The 17,920-nt window shown below is 42.0% G+C and overlaps 1 protein-coding gene across 2 annotated transcripts; it reads left to right on the top strand.

The window, feature by feature from the left end:
• The first annotated feature begins 39 nt into the window (after positions 1 to 39).
• Positions 40 to 17,019, top strand: LOC141273027 (uncharacterized). Of its 2 annotated transcripts, none has more exons than XM_073684344.1 (7): positions 40 to 193; positions 7,637 to 7,849; positions 9,215 to 9,328; positions 10,048 to 10,104; positions 12,270 to 12,497; positions 13,441 to 13,557; positions 15,679 to 17,019. In XM_073684344.1, exons 2-7 carry the CDS (start codon positions 7,646 to 7,648, stop codon positions 15,739 to 15,741), a joined length of 783 nt encoding a protein of 260 aa, XP_073540445.1. In that variant the 5' UTR covers positions 40 to 193; positions 7,637 to 7,645; the 3' UTR covers positions 15,742 to 17,019. The 2 variants fall into 2 exon arrangements, with proteins under 2 accessions (XP_073540445.1, XP_073540446.1); XM_073684345.1 differs by having other exon boundaries at positions 100 to 193; positions 7,598 to 7,849.
• Positions 17,020 to 17,920: the final 901 nt, after the last annotated feature.

Consider the following 17,920-nt stretch of genomic DNA (forward strand, 5'->3'; position numbering starts at 1 on the left):
TGTTCGCTAGGGGTCGCTCCGAATAAATTGATCAGCAACGATTTTGCCCGAAAGTCCTGGGAAAGTCCCTGTAAACTCCGCCCCGTGACGTAATCGAGTCATGTGACACAGGACTATATAAACTGCTGTACAGGAAGTTTGTTAGTGTCGCATTTGGTAAAGAAGAGAGGTCGAGTTGGCAGGCCTGCTGCAGGTAATGAGGCGCCATAGCGCATCTGTGCATGGTGGGAGGGTGAAGTGTTCAGCCTGTATGGATCTGCTATGTGGATGACCCCCTTGTTAAATGCTTGAGTGACATAAGAATTTCATCTAGTCTCCTTCATGGCTGGGGCTCATCCTGTCATATTAACGCTGCAGCCAATCATGGTCAGTGATGGGCTGCTACTTGTCAGAGTTGGTGTCTGCTCTGAAAAAATAGTGGGGTCTGCAGCCCATCCATGACCACTGAGTGTTGTCACGTGAGCGCCACAGACAGGGCAGCCATCATCACTGGTGCAATCAGAATAGTAATCAGTAATCTTCCGAATGTGCCCTGGTCGCTATTGTTTATACCCATTGTGGTCCTTTCAGGGAGAGTTTCCTGCAGGTGGATTATCACCAGAGGCAGGATCCAGCCATCACCATACGTGATGTCACCGGGGTGCGGACCCCTCCCGTCACCATAACCTTTGCACAGGCTCACTATACACATCAATATAAGATGGCGTCAGTCTGCCTTATTGCTCTGTGCTGTAACCAGAGTAAGACAATAAGTCATTGATTGCACATTCCCTTTTAATTACCTACTCCTATTCCCATGGTGAATATTTTGATAACGCTGGAGGGAGAGGTCCAGATAGCAATAAAAAACGGTTTTCATTGTTTGAACATTGACTGACTTGTCTTTGTAAGATCGTAAGGGTAGGACCGAACGTGTGGTTGGTGAGACAAGTGTCCCATTCTGGCCACTGGTGCGGTTCTCCGTGGTCAGCTCCAATCTACATGTTATCACCTATTAAGTGAATAGGTGAAAAGTTCCTGCAACTGGAATAACCCTATAAAATGTTTCTACACACACACGTTGAAGCGATGGGGAAGGCCACCTCTGTCTACTTAGACAGCTGTCAATGGCTGACACATCATCTGGGGGCGTATTTCAAATACACAATTTTCTGATAGGCTGTTTTTCTATGCATATTTGATACATATGGTGTGATTGGCTGTTGTATGTCAATGTTCTAAATATTGGCCCCTTTGATTGTCAGCTTGTTATGTATACATTTTGCTAAACCAATCACCATTGGTTAAGCAATTGCATACTTGCCTGTTATATACTCACCTCTATGCTCCTTTTGTCGCCCCCCCCCCCCCCCATGAAGCTAGGGTGAAATGCGCGTTGGGTTGCTAGGACCACATGCTATATCAGCTTTCTCTGATATAACAATGTAAATACTTTACTTGGGCCTACATTGCCCCCCCTCACACATACCACAGTTCGCCCACTCAACCGGCAACCCTGGCACACCAACCTGACTAAAGAACTGCGAAGGGCCTCCAGGGTTGCTGAGCGGAAATGGAAAAGGTCCCACTCCAACAAGCACTTTCTCATTCCAACAGTCCCTCACTGCTGCAAAACAAACATACTTCTCATCTCTCATATCCTCCCTGTCTCACAACCCTAAACAGCTATTCAAAACTTTCAATTCTCTCCTCCGTCCCCCAGTTCCTCCTCCCTCTCCTCTCATCCGAAGACTTTGCCACATTCTTCAAGCAGAAGATTGATATCATCAGACAAAGCTTTTGCCTAAAGTCCCCACTGTCCCTCTTCACACTTGCTCAATTCTCGTCATCCAAAACCAGCTTCTCCACCATTACGGAAGATCAACTCTACTTTCCAAATCACACCTCACCACTTGCGAACTTGACCCAATCCTGTCCCACCTCATCCCTAACCTTACTACTATCCTCATCCCAACCCTAACCCACCTTTTCAACCTGTCGCTAGCAACTGGTGTTTTCCCCTCCTACTTCAAACATGCTTCAATCACACCCATCCTCAAAAGGCCATCCCTTGACCCATCCTCTGTCTAGCTATCGCCTTCTATCACTTCTTCCCTATGCCTCAAAACTACTGGAATAACATGTCCATTCTAAACTGTCCTCCCACCTCTCGTCCTGCTCACTCTTTGACTGCCTCCAATCTGGCTTTCGGCCGCACCACTCCACTGAAACTGCCCTAACTAAAGTTACCAACGACCTACTTACTGCGAAATCCAAGCGACACTCTGTCCTCCTCCGACGACGACACCACAGTCAATCTTTCCCTCTTACTACAGACTCTCTCATCTCTTGGCATCACAGACTTGGCCCTATCGTGGATCTCTTCATACCTAATTGACCCCTGCTCTTCTCCATCTACACCTTCGGCCTGGGACAGCTCATAGAATCCCTTGGCTTTCAGTATCACCTCTATGATGATGACATACAGATCTATGTCCCTGGACTCGATATCTCCTCCCTACTAACCAAAATCCCACAATGTCTGTCCACTATTTCATCCTCCTTCTCTGCTAGATTTCTAAAACTTAACATGGACAAAACTGAATTCATCTTTCCATCGTCTCACTCAACCTCCCCTCCCCCCAACTGACATATCTATCAAAGTCAATGGCTGCCCACTCTCCCCAGTCCCGCAAGCTCGCTGCCTAAGGGTAACCCTGGACTCTAACCTCTCCTTTAAACCACATATCCAAGCCCTTTCCACTTCATGCCGACTCCAACTCAAAAATATCTCCTGGATCTGCACATTCCTCAACCAAGAATCTGCAAAAACACTAGTGCACGCCCTAATCATTTCCTGCCTCGACTACTGCAACCTCCTGCTCTGTGGTCTCCCTTCTACCACTCTCGCACCCCTCCAATCTATCCTAAACTCTGCTGCCCGACTAATCCACCTGTCCCCCTCTATTCCCTGGCCTCTCCTCTGTCAATCCCTCCACTGGCTCCCCATGGCCCAGAGACTCCAGTTCAAAACCCTAACCACGACATACAAAGCCATCCACAACCTGTCTCCCCCATATATCTGTGACCTAGTCTCCCAATACATACCTGCACGCAACCTCCGATCTTCACAAGATCTCCTTCTTTACTCCCTTCTTATCTGCTCTTCCCACAATCGCTTACAAGATTTGTTCCTCGCATCCCCCCTACTGTGGAACTCTCTACCCCAACACATCAGACTCTCGCCTACCATGGAAACCTTCAAAAGAAACCTGAAGATCCACCTCTTCCGGCACGCCTACAACCTGCAGTAACAACCGCTCCACCATTCGCTGCATGACCAGCTATACCCTCACCTACTGTATCCGCACCCATCCCTTGTAGATTGTGAGCCCTCGCGGGCAGGGTCCTCTCTCCTCCTGTACCAGTCGCCGACTTGTATTGTTCAAAATTATTGTAATGGTTTGTGCTATGTATATCCCTTTTCACATGTAAAGTGCCATGGAATAAATGGTGCTATAATAATACCTTACCTCTTTCTGAACACTTGTTCCTCTAATGGGTTGTTATCCAAGTTACGGACAAGCAATTTTTGTAATATATATATATATTACGCTTAGGCTATGTGCCCACGATGCAGAAAATTTCTGCAGCATTTCTGCATCTCCCTGGCAGAAAAAACGCATGCAGATTGTGCTTGCGTTTTTCCTGCGGAATACATGCGTATCCACATGCGTTAACGCATGTGTTTCCGCATGCGGACTGACAAGCACTTTCCAGGCGATAGCATCACTTGGAAAGTGCTTGACAACTAGGTCACACTGTATAAATCCATGCAACCGGCATAGATTTATATAGTGTGACCGTGAAAATAAAAAAATAAAGCTATACTTGCTTACCTCCGATGCTGTCGCGCTCCTTCCTGGTTCCTTTCTGGCTTGCCGGCATCTCGCGAGACAGCCTGTGGTCACATGACCGCGATGTCATCTCAGATCCTGGAAGGAGAAGCGCTGCAGGGGCCGCCGGACAGGTGAATATAAGCTTTATTTTTTATTTTATTCTTTTTTTTTTTACAGTTTTCTATGGTACCCAGGTCTGGATGAGAGTCTTCTCTCCTCTAGAACTGGGTACCATCTGCACATTGAAACGCATATTATCCGCTTGTACAAATGTGCAGACACGGATTATATGCGTCTCAATGCAAGTCAATGGCGGCGCTTCTGCAAAATTAATGCACATGCTGCGGATTTATGAGCGCTGCAGAAACGCTGCGGAAAAATGCGCAGCATGGGCACTGACATTGCGGAATGCCATTGGGGACCATGGGGTGCGGATTACCATGCGTTTTTGAAGCGTTTCCGCTGCGGAAATGCATCGTGTGCACGCAGCCTTACTCTGCTTATTAAATAGACATTATATCCTGTATCTGTTATATACATGTGTTACTGCTACTTTTATTTTAAGAATTCTAATACATATTAAGTTTTGAGACTTGGTGCACCATTTGTCCTCTGGTATTTATTGTACTAGGTGTGTCTCAGCTGACAATTTTTTATGTTATTATAATGCTGTTGTGTGTTGGTACTAATTAGATGTCATTGTCTTTGTTGACCTTGGCATCTAATGTGTCAAACTGCAGTGATCCGCAGCAGCTCCAATCTTAGAGACTGATATTAATAAGAATTTCTGACAAACTGGTGTATGTATGGTGTAGGAGTGAGCTTTAGGCTGTGTTCACACGATGCGTATTTCATGCGTTTCCGCGGCGTTTTTGCAGTTGCGTAAACGCCGCGGAAACGCATGAAAAACGCATGGTAGAAGGGAAGCAATGTTCCCCAATGGAAATCCGCATGTGCTGTGCCCATGATGCGGATTTTTCTGCAGCGTTAACGCTGCGGTCAAAAATCCGCAGCATGTCAATTAATTTTGCGGAAACGCGGCGATTTTGCCGCCATTGACTTGCATTAGAACGCGCCAATTCCGCAAGACTGCATTTGTACTTGCGTAATTGGTGCGTTCTAATGTGCGGATGGTACCCGGGTGTGGAGGAGAGGAGAGTCTCATCCACACCCAGGTACCATTAAAAAAGCTGTAAAAGAAGAATAAAATAAAAAATAAATGTATTCTTACCATCTGTCGGCCCGCGCAGCGCTCCCGCTTGGTTCCCGGCACTTGCAGTGAGTTGTAGGACCTGCGGTGACGTCAGAGTCATGTGACGGGTCACGTGACGCTGACGTCGGCAGGTCTTTCAATTCAAAGTTGCCGGCGAGGGAGAACAGATTGAGCAGGACAGCGCGGGCCATCGGAGGTAAGTATATACACTCTCTCGGTTCACACTGTATAAATCCATGCTGTTTGCATGGATTTATATAGTGTGACCTAGTTATCAAGCACTTTCCAAGTGATGCTATCGCCTGGAAAGCGCTTGTCAATCTGCATGCGGAAACGCATGTGGATCTGCATGTGGATCCGCATGTATTCTGCAGGAAAAACGCATGTACAATCTGCATGCGTTTTTTCTGCCAGGGAGATGCAGAAATTTTCTGCTTCATTTCTGCATTGTGTGCACATACCCTTAATGTACAATCTGATTTCTGGCTCCTGCTGCAACTGTCTGGATCAGAGATGACTCTGTAACCCCTTAGATCCTGCTTTCTGTAGTGTCCGTAGCATTTCAGTGGTCAGAGTAAGGGGAGAGCTTTGATTCCATCAAGGGTTCTTCTTGGTTTAGGAGCACACTGCTCCCCAGCCTCATGGCTTCCTGTTTGCCAGGGGGTAGTGTGCTGCTGATTGATGGTTCAGACTAGCAGGACCATTGCCCGAACTGTGGTCTCCAATGCGGCAGATGCATAGTTTGCAGTGTCGGCGAAGTGAACTAACACTGAAGCTTGACAGATCCAGTCAGCTACAGAGTAGCTCTTACAAGCTCTACAGCAAAGATATTGTAAGCTCTGTGCTTAGGGGACCAGCCACAGTTGATTAATTGTGTTGGTGGCCAGTAACCTAGGCAACAACTTGATTTCCAACAAGCAATAAAATGACAAACACCTGTTCTGAAGAGCGTTGAGGATTTTTAATAGCATGGAAATTGCAAAGTTGATTCTTTTTACAAGTACTTTGCAATTTTACCCCTTTGTCGCCACACAGAAAGCCTGGTCCTAAAATGGTTTGGTGCCTGACAAGTAGCATTAAAAGACATTTTTTTGCTTATAGGATGTTGTCCACTACTCAGACAACCCCTTTTTAATTACTATATTCTCCCTAGTAAAATAAAATCACCTTCTACTCTCCTCCCATACTGGGGCCATTCCTGCAATATTTGTGCTGGGTCTCCTGAGACTTGTGTGATGATGTACCACATAAGCCCTGCAGCCAAACAATCAGCAGTCGCTAATGGGCTGCAGTGCTCACACCTCCCTGGTTCGTCTGAATGACCTGAACTATAACCTTGTTTACCCACATGTTGAACATCATTAAGAAAAAAAAATTGCATACATGTATATTTATTCTTATTATTAATTTTTGTTCAAACCGAGAAATAAACTAGTATGTATTAAGACATCAGACTGAAATACTGTGTCTGATACACGTCCAGACATGTCTGAACATGCACAGAAAGCTCCTCTCGAGTACTGACACATACTGAACACCCCTCGTATCCCAAGTGCCAAAGCACTCACTACAATGAGACCTCACTACCATGCAGCAACAGTGATTCTTCCTCCTGGATGTAATACTGAAGGCTGTAGTAGTGGATGACATTGTGTATGCATGGGGACGCAGGGCTCGTCCTGGGAGATGCGTATATGGTGCTATTAAATGTATGCAGCACGGGAGGTCCATTAATAACCCACTTTCATGTCTTTTTACCTCACGGTAAGTGCTGTTTTAAAAAATAAATAAATCCTGCAGTTGATTAGTTTTGTGTATGGGAATACTATTGATCAGTGGTCAGTAGTTTTTATGTGAGATACAGACCATGTGTAGGATGTCCGGCTCATTACCAGGGCTGTGGAGTCAGTAAGCCAAACCTCCGACTCCTCAATATCCATGACTCAGACTCCACGACTCCGACTCCCTCATACATGGCTCATGTGTAAGTGATAAATTTACTGTAGCACAGATTCATCTCAGCTAAAAGTCTAGACCCTTAGATCAGGAATAGGATAGACATTTATAGGACATTTCAGAACTTTCCCATATTCTTATGAAAAAATATTCCCCACAAACTGCATTGAACTACTGTACCCAATTTATTATATATTTTAGGAGTCGGTCCATTTTATACCGACTCCACCAAAATGGACACCGACCACGACTCCTACTCCACAGCCCTGCTCATTACTCATAGAACTATACTGACCAAATACTCAATGTGTGCACATGGCTTAAGATGGACTTCCAGAACACTGAGGGATCAGATTACAGCTGTCTATCAGTCTATGTAGGGGGGGAAGTTATACGCCACCTCCCAGCTCAGAGAAGCTGAGAACTGACATTTAGTAATGGAGCCTGCAGAGGCGCCTAGTGAGGAAAGCTGGATACAAGTCACATAAGAGACAGTATTGGTGTTATTCATCATGTACACACTCCGATTTCTGTTTTGTTTTTTTTTTAGTTACCTGAAATTTTTTTTTTCTTGTAATCTCCCCATAAGTCTGACACCATGAATATCAACACTGTAAAGACTGAAAATGGAAACGTCTCCTGCGAGACCGCAGAGGGAACGGTGGTGCACATTAATATTAACCAGCGATCTGCCTTGGACTGCTTGCTGGATACCTTCCGTTTCTTCCGGGATATGAGGAAAAATGGAGAAAAGACAAAGCCATCCAGTACACCTAGTTCTCCAGCCAACCTAGGATTTGGGGTAAAGAGGTTTATTTTTTGTTATGCTATTGTGCTAATAAAATAAGTAATTTTTCTCCAAAGTGATAGCTTTATCTCAGGAAGAAGCCTCTCATATGGTCTACAGAACCGATGTGGTTCTTGGTTTATGACCTGTATTAGACTAGATAAAGTCCACCATATTGTTCTGCTCTTAACATATTAGCACTTTCTTTACAGGATTAAAATTGAGGCTAGAAGTCTTGTAAATTTGTTTTCTCAGACTTCTCAAGTAGCTTCTACAAGTGGGCACTGTCTTCAATTTTATCAGGGAGGCCATCTTTGGTGAGAACAGTAGGTTCACTCATTCGCTTTAGCCATTAAAGGGAATGTGCCATAAGTTTTTTGTTTTCAACAATTGAAGAAAAAATGTAAACTGTTTAACACTTTTTTTTTTTTTTTTTTTAATTAAAACATTATCATTTGTTTGTAATTGAGTGAAATATGAAAAAATTATTGAAAAAGGTTTTGATATTTTCCACTTTTAAACACTAGGGGGAGCAGCTGCTGAAATTTGCCATAAAATCCCAGTGTACAACTAGCTTGCATTACCACTGAAGTAAAAGTGTGTGAGGTCTGCTAATGTGTGACATCACCTCCCCTTCTGGGCGTTTGCAAAAGGATAAGGAAGGATGTTGTTTAAGATCACAGTACGGAGCCTTTTTTTTTTTTTTTTTTTTTTTTTTTTTTGGTGACTGCAAAGTGATACTGAATTGTATCAGCTAATGGCTGGCATAGATTTCCGATTTCTCGTGGACATCTTAGATGCTGCCATGCACAAGTCATGAAGAGGCATGTGTTTTTTATTGCATCTTGCTCCTCTTAAAGGGATTGTCCAGTACTTTGGATAGTGATGTTCTATCCTCTGGACATGTGGTCGGTGGCATTTCCACCCATCAGCTGTAAACTGTTTGTGTTGGAACGGCTCAGCTCTGTTCACTGTGCAGTGGTTGTTCTTGGGTGTTGCTGCTCAGCTCCCATGAACTTCAACAGGAGTTGACAACAGTCACCATGTACAGAGCAGTGCTTTCCCAGCCCCATTAATTGTACATCAGGCCACTGCAGGTTCTGCAAAAAAATGGTTGATCATGGGGGGTTGCTGGGCATCTAATCCTCTCCAAGTTCATATTCATGAACCAGTGTAATGAGACATTCAATATCCAAGTCCTTGAAAACCCCTTTAAAGATTACTGCATCTTACTGAACTGAAGTAACCGCCCCAGATTTGCCTACAGTTCAGTCAACATTTAATTCCGATTTTAAACCCATTTGCAAGTCAATCAAGTGACTATGTATGATCAGGCTGCTAATCTAGCTCATACATGTAACTGTGTTCCCTTTAATCTAGGTGGCCTATATTTCTTTGGGTCTGGTCTCTGTCATGTTGGCCATTATTTTATGCATTGTGCGGCCAGATTTTGGAATCTTCTACAGCGGGGCCCACTTCTGGGTGGGATTTCCGGTAAGTATCACTAAATTATGTCCATCCAATTATGTTCCTTCTTGTAAACTTTATATGGACAGGAAAGACTTGAGTTTATATAGTACAACACTCAGCCATTGTAGGAGGCCACTGCCAACAGGCAATGTCTAAAATCTCTTGGAATGCCAAGGTTGTGTGTGTGTGTTGTATTTTTTTTTTTAATATTCAGATGGGCATACTGCACCTTGGCCACCGCGGGTGTACTTGGCCATACTTGTATCAACCAGAACTTTTAAGAGGTTGTCCCATCAAAGAGTCAGACAGAACCCTTAGCCATTTGCTGCTGCAAGGGCAATCTAAAGACTGATCTAGTCTGGATCCTCTCTATAACGTCCATATGCTGTAATGGGGCATGTGGACAGGGGTTGTCTTCATGCGATAATCCTTCTAAGGGACAACCTTTTTGGTATTGAACATTTAAGACCTTCTTTTACTGACTTCATCGTTACAATGCCACCATTAACTACCCACTGTGACCTAATGAACATGACACAAGCTATATAATTCTGATGCCCAGATTATAGTATAAAACATCCTACTATCTTCCAGGCTGGTATCACTGTAATAACTTCTTTTTTTTTTTTTTTCTTCCAAGTTTTGTGTTTCCTATTGCAAAAAAAAATAGATCTTGGAAGTCTATTTCCTGCTTTAACTGGAAAATCCAAAAAACTAATTTTCAATCTTCCATTTCTTCACAGTTCATTGTATCTGGAATACTGAATCTTGTAGCCTATAAGTTTCCAAAAACATTCTGGGTAAGTCTGTGACTAGAACATCCCCCTCCATTAGTCAATGAAGTAGAGTGGCTTTATGGAGCAGGCTCAGGAGCTGAGTCTGCTCCACGCAAGGCAGGTGCCAGATGTGTTACACAGCTGGCATCTGTCTCTAATGGCAGTGGCCGGAGTGAGCTGTTAAATGTTGCTGTAAATCACTGACTGCTGCATTTAAACTGTCTGCCGTCTTTCAAGTACCCACTGTGTGCTGATGGGTTGTTTTGGCAGCCAGGGGGTTGATGAGACCAATATTAGAACTATATTTTGTTTGGCTGAAGATCACAGGTACAAGTACTCTAGGGGGAACATCAAACAGTCCCCCTTTTGGCCAGCTAAAAATAAGCATGTTTCAGTGTTCATAAATTCCAATCTATCAATATACAGGGTGGTCCAAAAGTAGGTGGACAGAAAGTGTAATAAGGTTATGAAGGGGGAGATTTATCAAAGATGGTGTAAAGTGAAACTGGCTCAGTTGCTCTTAGCAACCAATCAGATTCCACTTTTCATTCCTCACAGACTCTTTGGAAAATGAAATGTGGAATCTGATTGGCTGCTAAGGGCAACTGAGCCAGAATCACAGATCTAGTTTTCACAGATCTTCCCCAAATCTGTTTTCTTTTCAGATAGTTCAGATAACACATAATGGCAAATGATTTAAATACAGATTAAAGAAAATGGATTTTAACAGAGTATTGGAAATCTCAAAATGCTGAAACCGTTAGAGCAAATTGGGTTGAAACATTTGGTACTCAAGCCCCAAAGAGACAAACCATTTACCGCATTCGTGACAAATTCAATGCCACTGGCTCAATCCTTAATGCTCCAAAAACTGGTCGACCCAAAACAGTCTGTACAGTAGATAATAAACAACTTGTTGCTGAAACATTTGTTCAGAGTCCAAAAAAGTCACCAGAAGAGCCTCTTTGAATTGGGAATTTCACGAGCTTCTATCATGTGAATCCTGAAATCTATTGGGTGGAAAGCTTATCGTCCACGTCTAATTCATGGTTTATTGGAGGATGATCCAGACAGACAGCTGCAATTTAGCGAGATTATGCTTAACGAAATTGAAGAAAATCCAGTAATTTTAGATAACATTATGTGGAGTGATGAAGCTTCTTTCAAATTATCTGGCCATATTACCAGACATAATTGTATTTACTGCTATAATGAGAACATGCATTTAACATTAGAGCAACAACTAAATGAGCCTGGTGTCAATGTTTGGGGTGGTATTTCAAGTTTTGGTGTTTTAGGACCAATATTTTTTGATGGAGCAGTCACAGGAGATAAGTATCTCGAAATTCTAATGAATAAAGTTGTTCCCCAGATACAGCAACAGCCTAATTCAAATGACCTTTATTTCTAACAAGATGGGGCCCCTCCACATTATTCAGGAGTAGTCCGCGAGTATCTTGATGAAACATTTCCTAATAAATGGATTGGCCGAAGAGGCCCACTTGATTGGCCGGCACGTTCACCAGACTTGACCCCAATGGATTTTTTCTTTTGGGGAGTACTCAAGGACAAAGAGTATAGTCGAAAACCAAAAAGTGTCAGTGATTTGAAAAATTACATAAGAGATGCATTTCAAGAAATTAATACCCAAAGAGACTTGTGCAAAAAAGTTTGTCGAAGCATAAGAGGCAGACTTCAAAGCTGTGCAAATTGTAATGGAAAACAGTTTGAGCATCTGCGTTGATAAAATTTAAGGGCTTTTGTATTATTGTTCAGAATACAATTTAACTGTCAATGTTATGCTTGTGTTAGTAAATAACATTTATTTTGATTTATATATAAAATTATATTTTCTGGCCACCTACTTTTGGACCACCCTGTATAAAGTTGTTTATCCTGTACAATAAGTGTTGTAAAGGACTAAAAATTAAAAGTGCCAAAATATTAGTTTTTCCTCCAATGGTTTAAATCAACAATTCCTTTGTCAAAAAAGCCCTCCACACAACTGTTAAAGGAGAAATAAAAAATGTATGGCTCTTTGATGAAGGGGGATGTAGGGAGATAAAAGCACAAAAATGGTCTGTGCCCTTAAGGGATTGTCTCTTTCCTTAATGCATTAAGTCGGCTATCCCTTTCTTATTGGACGTTCTAAAGCTGACCTCTTGGTCTTCTCTCATCTACCCATATAGATGACCAGTGCCTTCATTTCCATGGTGGTCAACTTTGGGGTGTCTATTGCGGGCATAGTCGTGGCAGCTAATGATGTACAACATTTACACTGGCTTGGAAACGAGAGAGTCTGTGACAATCTGCTTAATAGATCTAACGACAACTACTACTACAGAACAACACCGCCTCCAAGATACTACAATAGCTATGACCTGAGGACATGCAAAGATGGATTCCAAAAATTCAGGGCAAGTACCTTTTTTTTTTTTTTTTTTTTTGTTGTTACTACTTCTAATATTCACAAGTGTGCTGCTATAATGTCGTCTTGAAAATATCAAAAAAAAAAAAACATTTTGCTAAATATCATATTTTTATTTGAATTTGGCACCCCAACTTTTTTGACAGTAACTATCTTGACCTATAATCGATTGATTGTGTACTGTATTGCCAATATATTAGGCAATGCTGTAAAAAAAAAAAAGTGATACTATTCTCATTGTTCCCTGTCCCCAGTGACCATATAAATTGTTCTTGTCTCATACAAGCACATATAATAAGGCGAGATATATAGAAAGTCAGTTAACACCTTCGTGTGCTTTACATTTGGGAGCCCACAAGAAAGCCTTTAAACTGTGCTAACCACTGAGCCATCATGATGTCCATGAATATGAGGGGAGTCAAAAATGATCTACAAGTGATCAAATAGGTGATGGTCTGAACCAACAGAATGAGCGTGCACGAGAACTCAATGTGGTCATCAGTCATGGACCGGCGTCCAGTGCCTTCTTCATAGCTGCCAATTGTGACGTTCCTTGAATTTCTCTTTTCATTTACACTCCTCTTCACAACCAAACCCTTTTCTGCATACGGTGCACAGTCTCCAGTAAATATTGGCACCAGACACCCTTGGACCCACCTCCCAAAATAATCCCTGCACAGTTTTGTGCAAATCTCAAGTGGTGCAGCCACATAAATGAACTGCTGTAACCTGTTCTAACCTGCGCAGCAGTGACCGGGGAGACGGTGACCTGATAAGTCAGCGCGGCCAATGTTCCCATATTCTAGATAAACAAACAAAAAAAATGTATTTCATATTTGCTTTCTGTACAGGAAGCCATTCATTTCTTATGATGTCATGTTTGAGAAAACTGTTTTTTTTTTTTTTTTTTTTTCTTCCCCTTTCATTTCCAGCTATTACAAAGTGGCCTGATAATTATGACCTTGCTGATGATGATCTGGGGTCTCTGCCTCGCCATTCTCAGTGTGGGCTGTAGAGTAAAGTCATGTTGCAGTTCCTGTAAACTGGAGGTAAGTGATCTAATGTCTTATTGCTGCTCTTTGCGATGATCCTGCAAATAGCAGATTATTCTTACCTGCTGTAGATCTCGCAGATGCCATCTTTACAGTGTGGCACCCATCTAGTCATAGGGCTACAACGCTAGGAGAGAATTGGCTTATGAATTCATGGCAACTTGCTATTAGTATGTTTGTTAATGGGTTGTGATACATAGCAGCATATTCTTATGTGCAGATATGTTTCACATAAAGACCTAGTCGGGCATCTACTCGGTTAAAGGGAAATAGTGGTAGAACTAGTTTCTTGGTGGTATGCTTAAAGGGTTTCTCACTAGGACAACCCTTCTCAATTTGCACTATTTTATGGTTGCCCACAAGTTTCCAATGCTAGTTCAGTTAATTGTCTTGGGTTTCAACTACCAAACCTGCAACGATCGGTTGATGAAGGCAAAAAGTTTCTTCACTAAACCAAATCCAGTGATCAGAATTTCAGTCTGAATGTATGACCCATGTTGGTAATCCACTACAGATACCCTGTAATAATGGGCCACTTCTTTCCCTAGTGTTACTCATTAATTTTCATGTCCTCCAGGTCAATGTGCTCAGCTCTAATTTTGCTTTGCATTATACAGATTGTGCTATTTTTTTTACTTTGACTTGCATACGCCATACGCGTGGCATTCCTCACAGCTTCATCATAAGAATGTGTCAGCTGCTTATTTCGATAGGGACCTGGGAATCTGGCAATGGCTCTTTTGCCATCAAAACAATGATTTGAGTATGTTAAAATCCAACATGCCTTATTCCTCTTTCCCCTGACTACTGCAGTCACTGGAGAGTCTGGTGACCCTCATACACAAGACAATTTATTGGTCTTCGGTGTATGGCACACTTGATGGTATGGTTGGTGGACTCGTATAGTCTTTCAAAAACACCCAAATAAAATCTTTGGCGATTTTTTTTAAAAACACACCAATTTCCCAAAACAATGGTACTTTGCCTTAGGGGTCAGTCAGTATCCATTACTTTATATAGAGCAAGAAAGTAGTAGAGGTAAGGCAAAGGAGGCAAATCTCGCTCAACAAAATGCCCTATAAATGAACCACAGAGGTTTGCTCCCTATAAAGGCAGGCAGATAGGGCCCCCCCAATGTCATCTTTCATCTTGCCCTAGGAAGCCCTGTAAATGCAAATGCAAACCCCCTTACAAAAATCCACACAGACCAGCCTTAAACGTCTAAACTGGTGTTTGTATACCCTACATGCGTTTATAAACTTGTAACATTATCTGTATTATCTTTGGGATAATCAATGGACTATATGGAAATGGTTTCTGTCCCCCCTATGTTAAAGGATGCTCCTTCCTATTTTTGGGAGTTACGCAGTACAATTTGACTTGGATAACCAAGCCATTAGCTCATTCTTGCCAACTCTCCTGGAATATTTAGGGTACTGCCAGGAGAGCCAGTAAGTCTGCTTGGCACCAAATATACTCCTCCCCAGTTCAGTAACTTTAGCCATGCTCTGGTGCCACCACCACAAAGGGTGTTCTGATACCAACTGGGTCATGACACTTTCTGAGGTGGCATGGAGACTGAGGTCTGCAGAAATGGGGGGGTAAGGTGAGGATCTACACACTTCGTCTAGAATGCAGGTGGGGGTTTAATCTTGTCTCTTTCTAGGGGGTTTGGGTCTGAAGTCTGTATGTGGGTGGGATTGGTGTAGTCTGTATGCAGGGAGGTCTGATTTTGGGTTGGTATAAAGGGTGGTCTCTATGGCCTATATCGTTGACGTTCATGTCTTTGTTTAGGGTAATTTTGTAATACTTATTTTGGGGTGTGCTGATGGGCATCATGTTTACTTTCTGTGAATCAAATGCCACAGGACGTATGCTATATAAATTGGTGAGGCATAAGGAAAGGTTTTTTGTGCCCTTCTTCAGAAGTCTGCAAATACGCTGTATTGTGTGTTTGCGCTTTTAGCACTTTTATTGATATTCCTATCCACTGCTATGAGTATCCTTTCACTATTGAGTATTTAGGAGGAGGAGTAGTCATACTCTGTTCTTGTACATGTGTATATAACATGATGTTGCCACAATAATAAAATCTAATACATGTCCTTGCTTTTTCAGAGGGTTGAGAAGGACGATGAACTGCTAAAACCAGATCCATCTGATGACATCATCATTGCCTAAGGAGGAGACCCTCTTCTGCACCGACTCTACTAATCATGGGCTAGATGGGTTTCATTACTTCTGATAACGTGTAACTCTTCTCTTATAGCTGGTTCATGAAAGTAGTGCATAATCATTTCTTTGGTCCAATATTATTTCATTACTTTTATTACTTAAATTTAGCAAATTAATCACTGGCTGTCATTTTCTAGAGTACACCTGAAATACATTAAATAATCTAACACCCAGAGGTTCAGGAATCCTGATAATCCCATACATGAGAAAACGAACTCCCAGATAATCAAAATATTATGTGATCGTCCAGTCCATAGGCAACCCCCCGATAAAGCCACAGATTGTAGCATTGATGCTCCTTGAACATTGGTCGACTACTGTTGTAACTTTATACCCTTTTTTAAGGATGGTTTCAACACTGACATGTTGGTAGGTCTATCTTATAGACTTGGTGCCTATTTCTTCAAATGTTGCACATACTTGTGTTCTTAATTTTTTTTCAAAATGTAATCTTTTCCTGGTATATTGTATTGTGTGCCTCCGCTCAATCCCCTTATTTACCTAGTTCTTTACAAATCAATGATTTTTATAGTGCTTTTCTGTTGGTTTGGAAAGTAGTTGAATGTAAAATCCGACCCCACAAATACATTCTGTAAGACTGTATGCCCATGATGAGTTTCTGATGTTGCGTCAAAAACTCGGCGTCTTACAGTTCCAGCAAAGTTGATGGGATTCATAGAAATCTTATGCCCACTGATGATAAAAAATATATATCTATCTCTCATGAAAGAAAATGCAAGTAACTTAATTTTAGTTAATACTTGCAGAAAATCTGCAACATCAAAAGCTCATCGTGGGAACATAGCCTAATATAATGAAATCTCAATCTAATTAACACTAAATGGGCTACAAGCATTCATTTCATATGTAGGTGCTGGTGTTTCCACCAGGCTGAGAAGAAGTTGGGAACGTTGACGTCCTCATGTTAACAGTAGCATATGTACGTCAGCGTAAACAACATGAAAAGCGCCACCATTGGACCCTTGCAGTCCACAGAATTTGACCCAGTCTGCCACCAGTGAAACCTCCTACATCCCGTCATGGAATCTGACAGCCCACCCTCTATAAAGGAGAAGAACCATAGTTTCTGATGATATACATATAGCTCTTCTGTTTGATCACAATCCTTATATATCGGCACTTGTTATTTACCACTTGTTTGGCTTTGTTCTGTTGTGTAACAGACTCGTAATTGCAATATAAAATAAAAGCCACCATATCACACACCCTTGTCATTCTGTCATTTACAAAGAGTCAACTACTTGACATCAGGAATATTAATGGATATGTAGTAGAGATAAGCAAAGCTCTAGAAATTCCAATTTACTAATCTCTACAATTTTTTTATTTGTTCTTGTAACTTGCAGCTGATTGATTCTCCTAAGATTGTATCAAAACTCTTTTAATCTCTAACTCAAACCGCATTGGGCCATCCATAAACATTAAATGGAACTGATCATTCTGGGGACCTGCTTATCTCTGGGAGCACAAAGCAATCAGTCCGATTGACCTCTCCCCAATTATCTGTTTGGTGCCCCCATAAACATTAGATTGTTGGTTAAAACTATCAATATCGGCAGGTTCAACCAACACTAGTCTAGTCTAATGTATATGGGGGCTTTTAATGATTTCAAAGAGACCTCAACACATCTGTCTGTAGGTAATCAGTATTAACCAACAGTCTGTTTAATAACTCACGGCACTGTTTCACTTATGCTTTTTTTAAAATGGAAAGTATGGTCCAAAAATATAATTTGTGGGCAGTATGTACAGGAGCAGTCAAGGACTTTTGATAAGTGATAATTCCAAAAATGGGATAACTATTGGACTAACAGGCTTGTTCAGAAAATGAACAAGCAATTGCTTGTTCATCTGTCAGCAGCAGCACAGTATAGATGTAACATGATGGACAGGAAGGAGATGCCTGACTGTTTGGCACTGGAGGCAGCAGAACCATATCGAACCCAATATACAGATGGGCACATATGGCCGATGTAATCATTGGTGTCGTCGCCACATAATGTGAGACGTTCTGAGACATTGTGCCTGTTCCAAATTAAAATGTAAAATTCAAATACGTGCACAGAAGAACTACACTGATACCTTTTGAGCATCAGGGAAAGTC

The sequence above is a fragment of the Phyllobates terribilis genome, unplaced genomic scaffold, assembly GCF_046119375.1.
Source record: "Phyllobates terribilis strain yellow unplaced genomic scaffold, ASM4611937v1 Scaffold_5__5_contigs__length_657084704, whole genome shotgun sequence".
Taxonomy (NCBI): Eukaryota; Metazoa; Chordata; class Amphibia; order Anura; family Dendrobatidae; genus Phyllobates; species Phyllobates terribilis.

What these genes read in the sequence shown, in the direction of transcription:
- LOC141273027 (XM_073684344.1), top strand. Translation starts at nt 7,646, where the DNA reads ATGAATATCAACACTGTAAAGACTGAAAATGGAAACGTCTCCTGCGAG. An exon ending in ATGGATTCCAAAAATTCAGG is followed by an intron (nt 12,498 to 13,440) that starts GCAAGTACCTTT and finishes TTTCATTTCCAG; the next exon opens with CTATTACAAAGTGGCCTGAT. An exon ending in GCAGTTCCTGTAAACTGGAG is followed by an intron (nt 13,558 to 15,678) that starts GTAAGTGATCTA and finishes TTGCTTTTTCAG; the next exon opens with AGGGTTGAGAAGGACGATGA.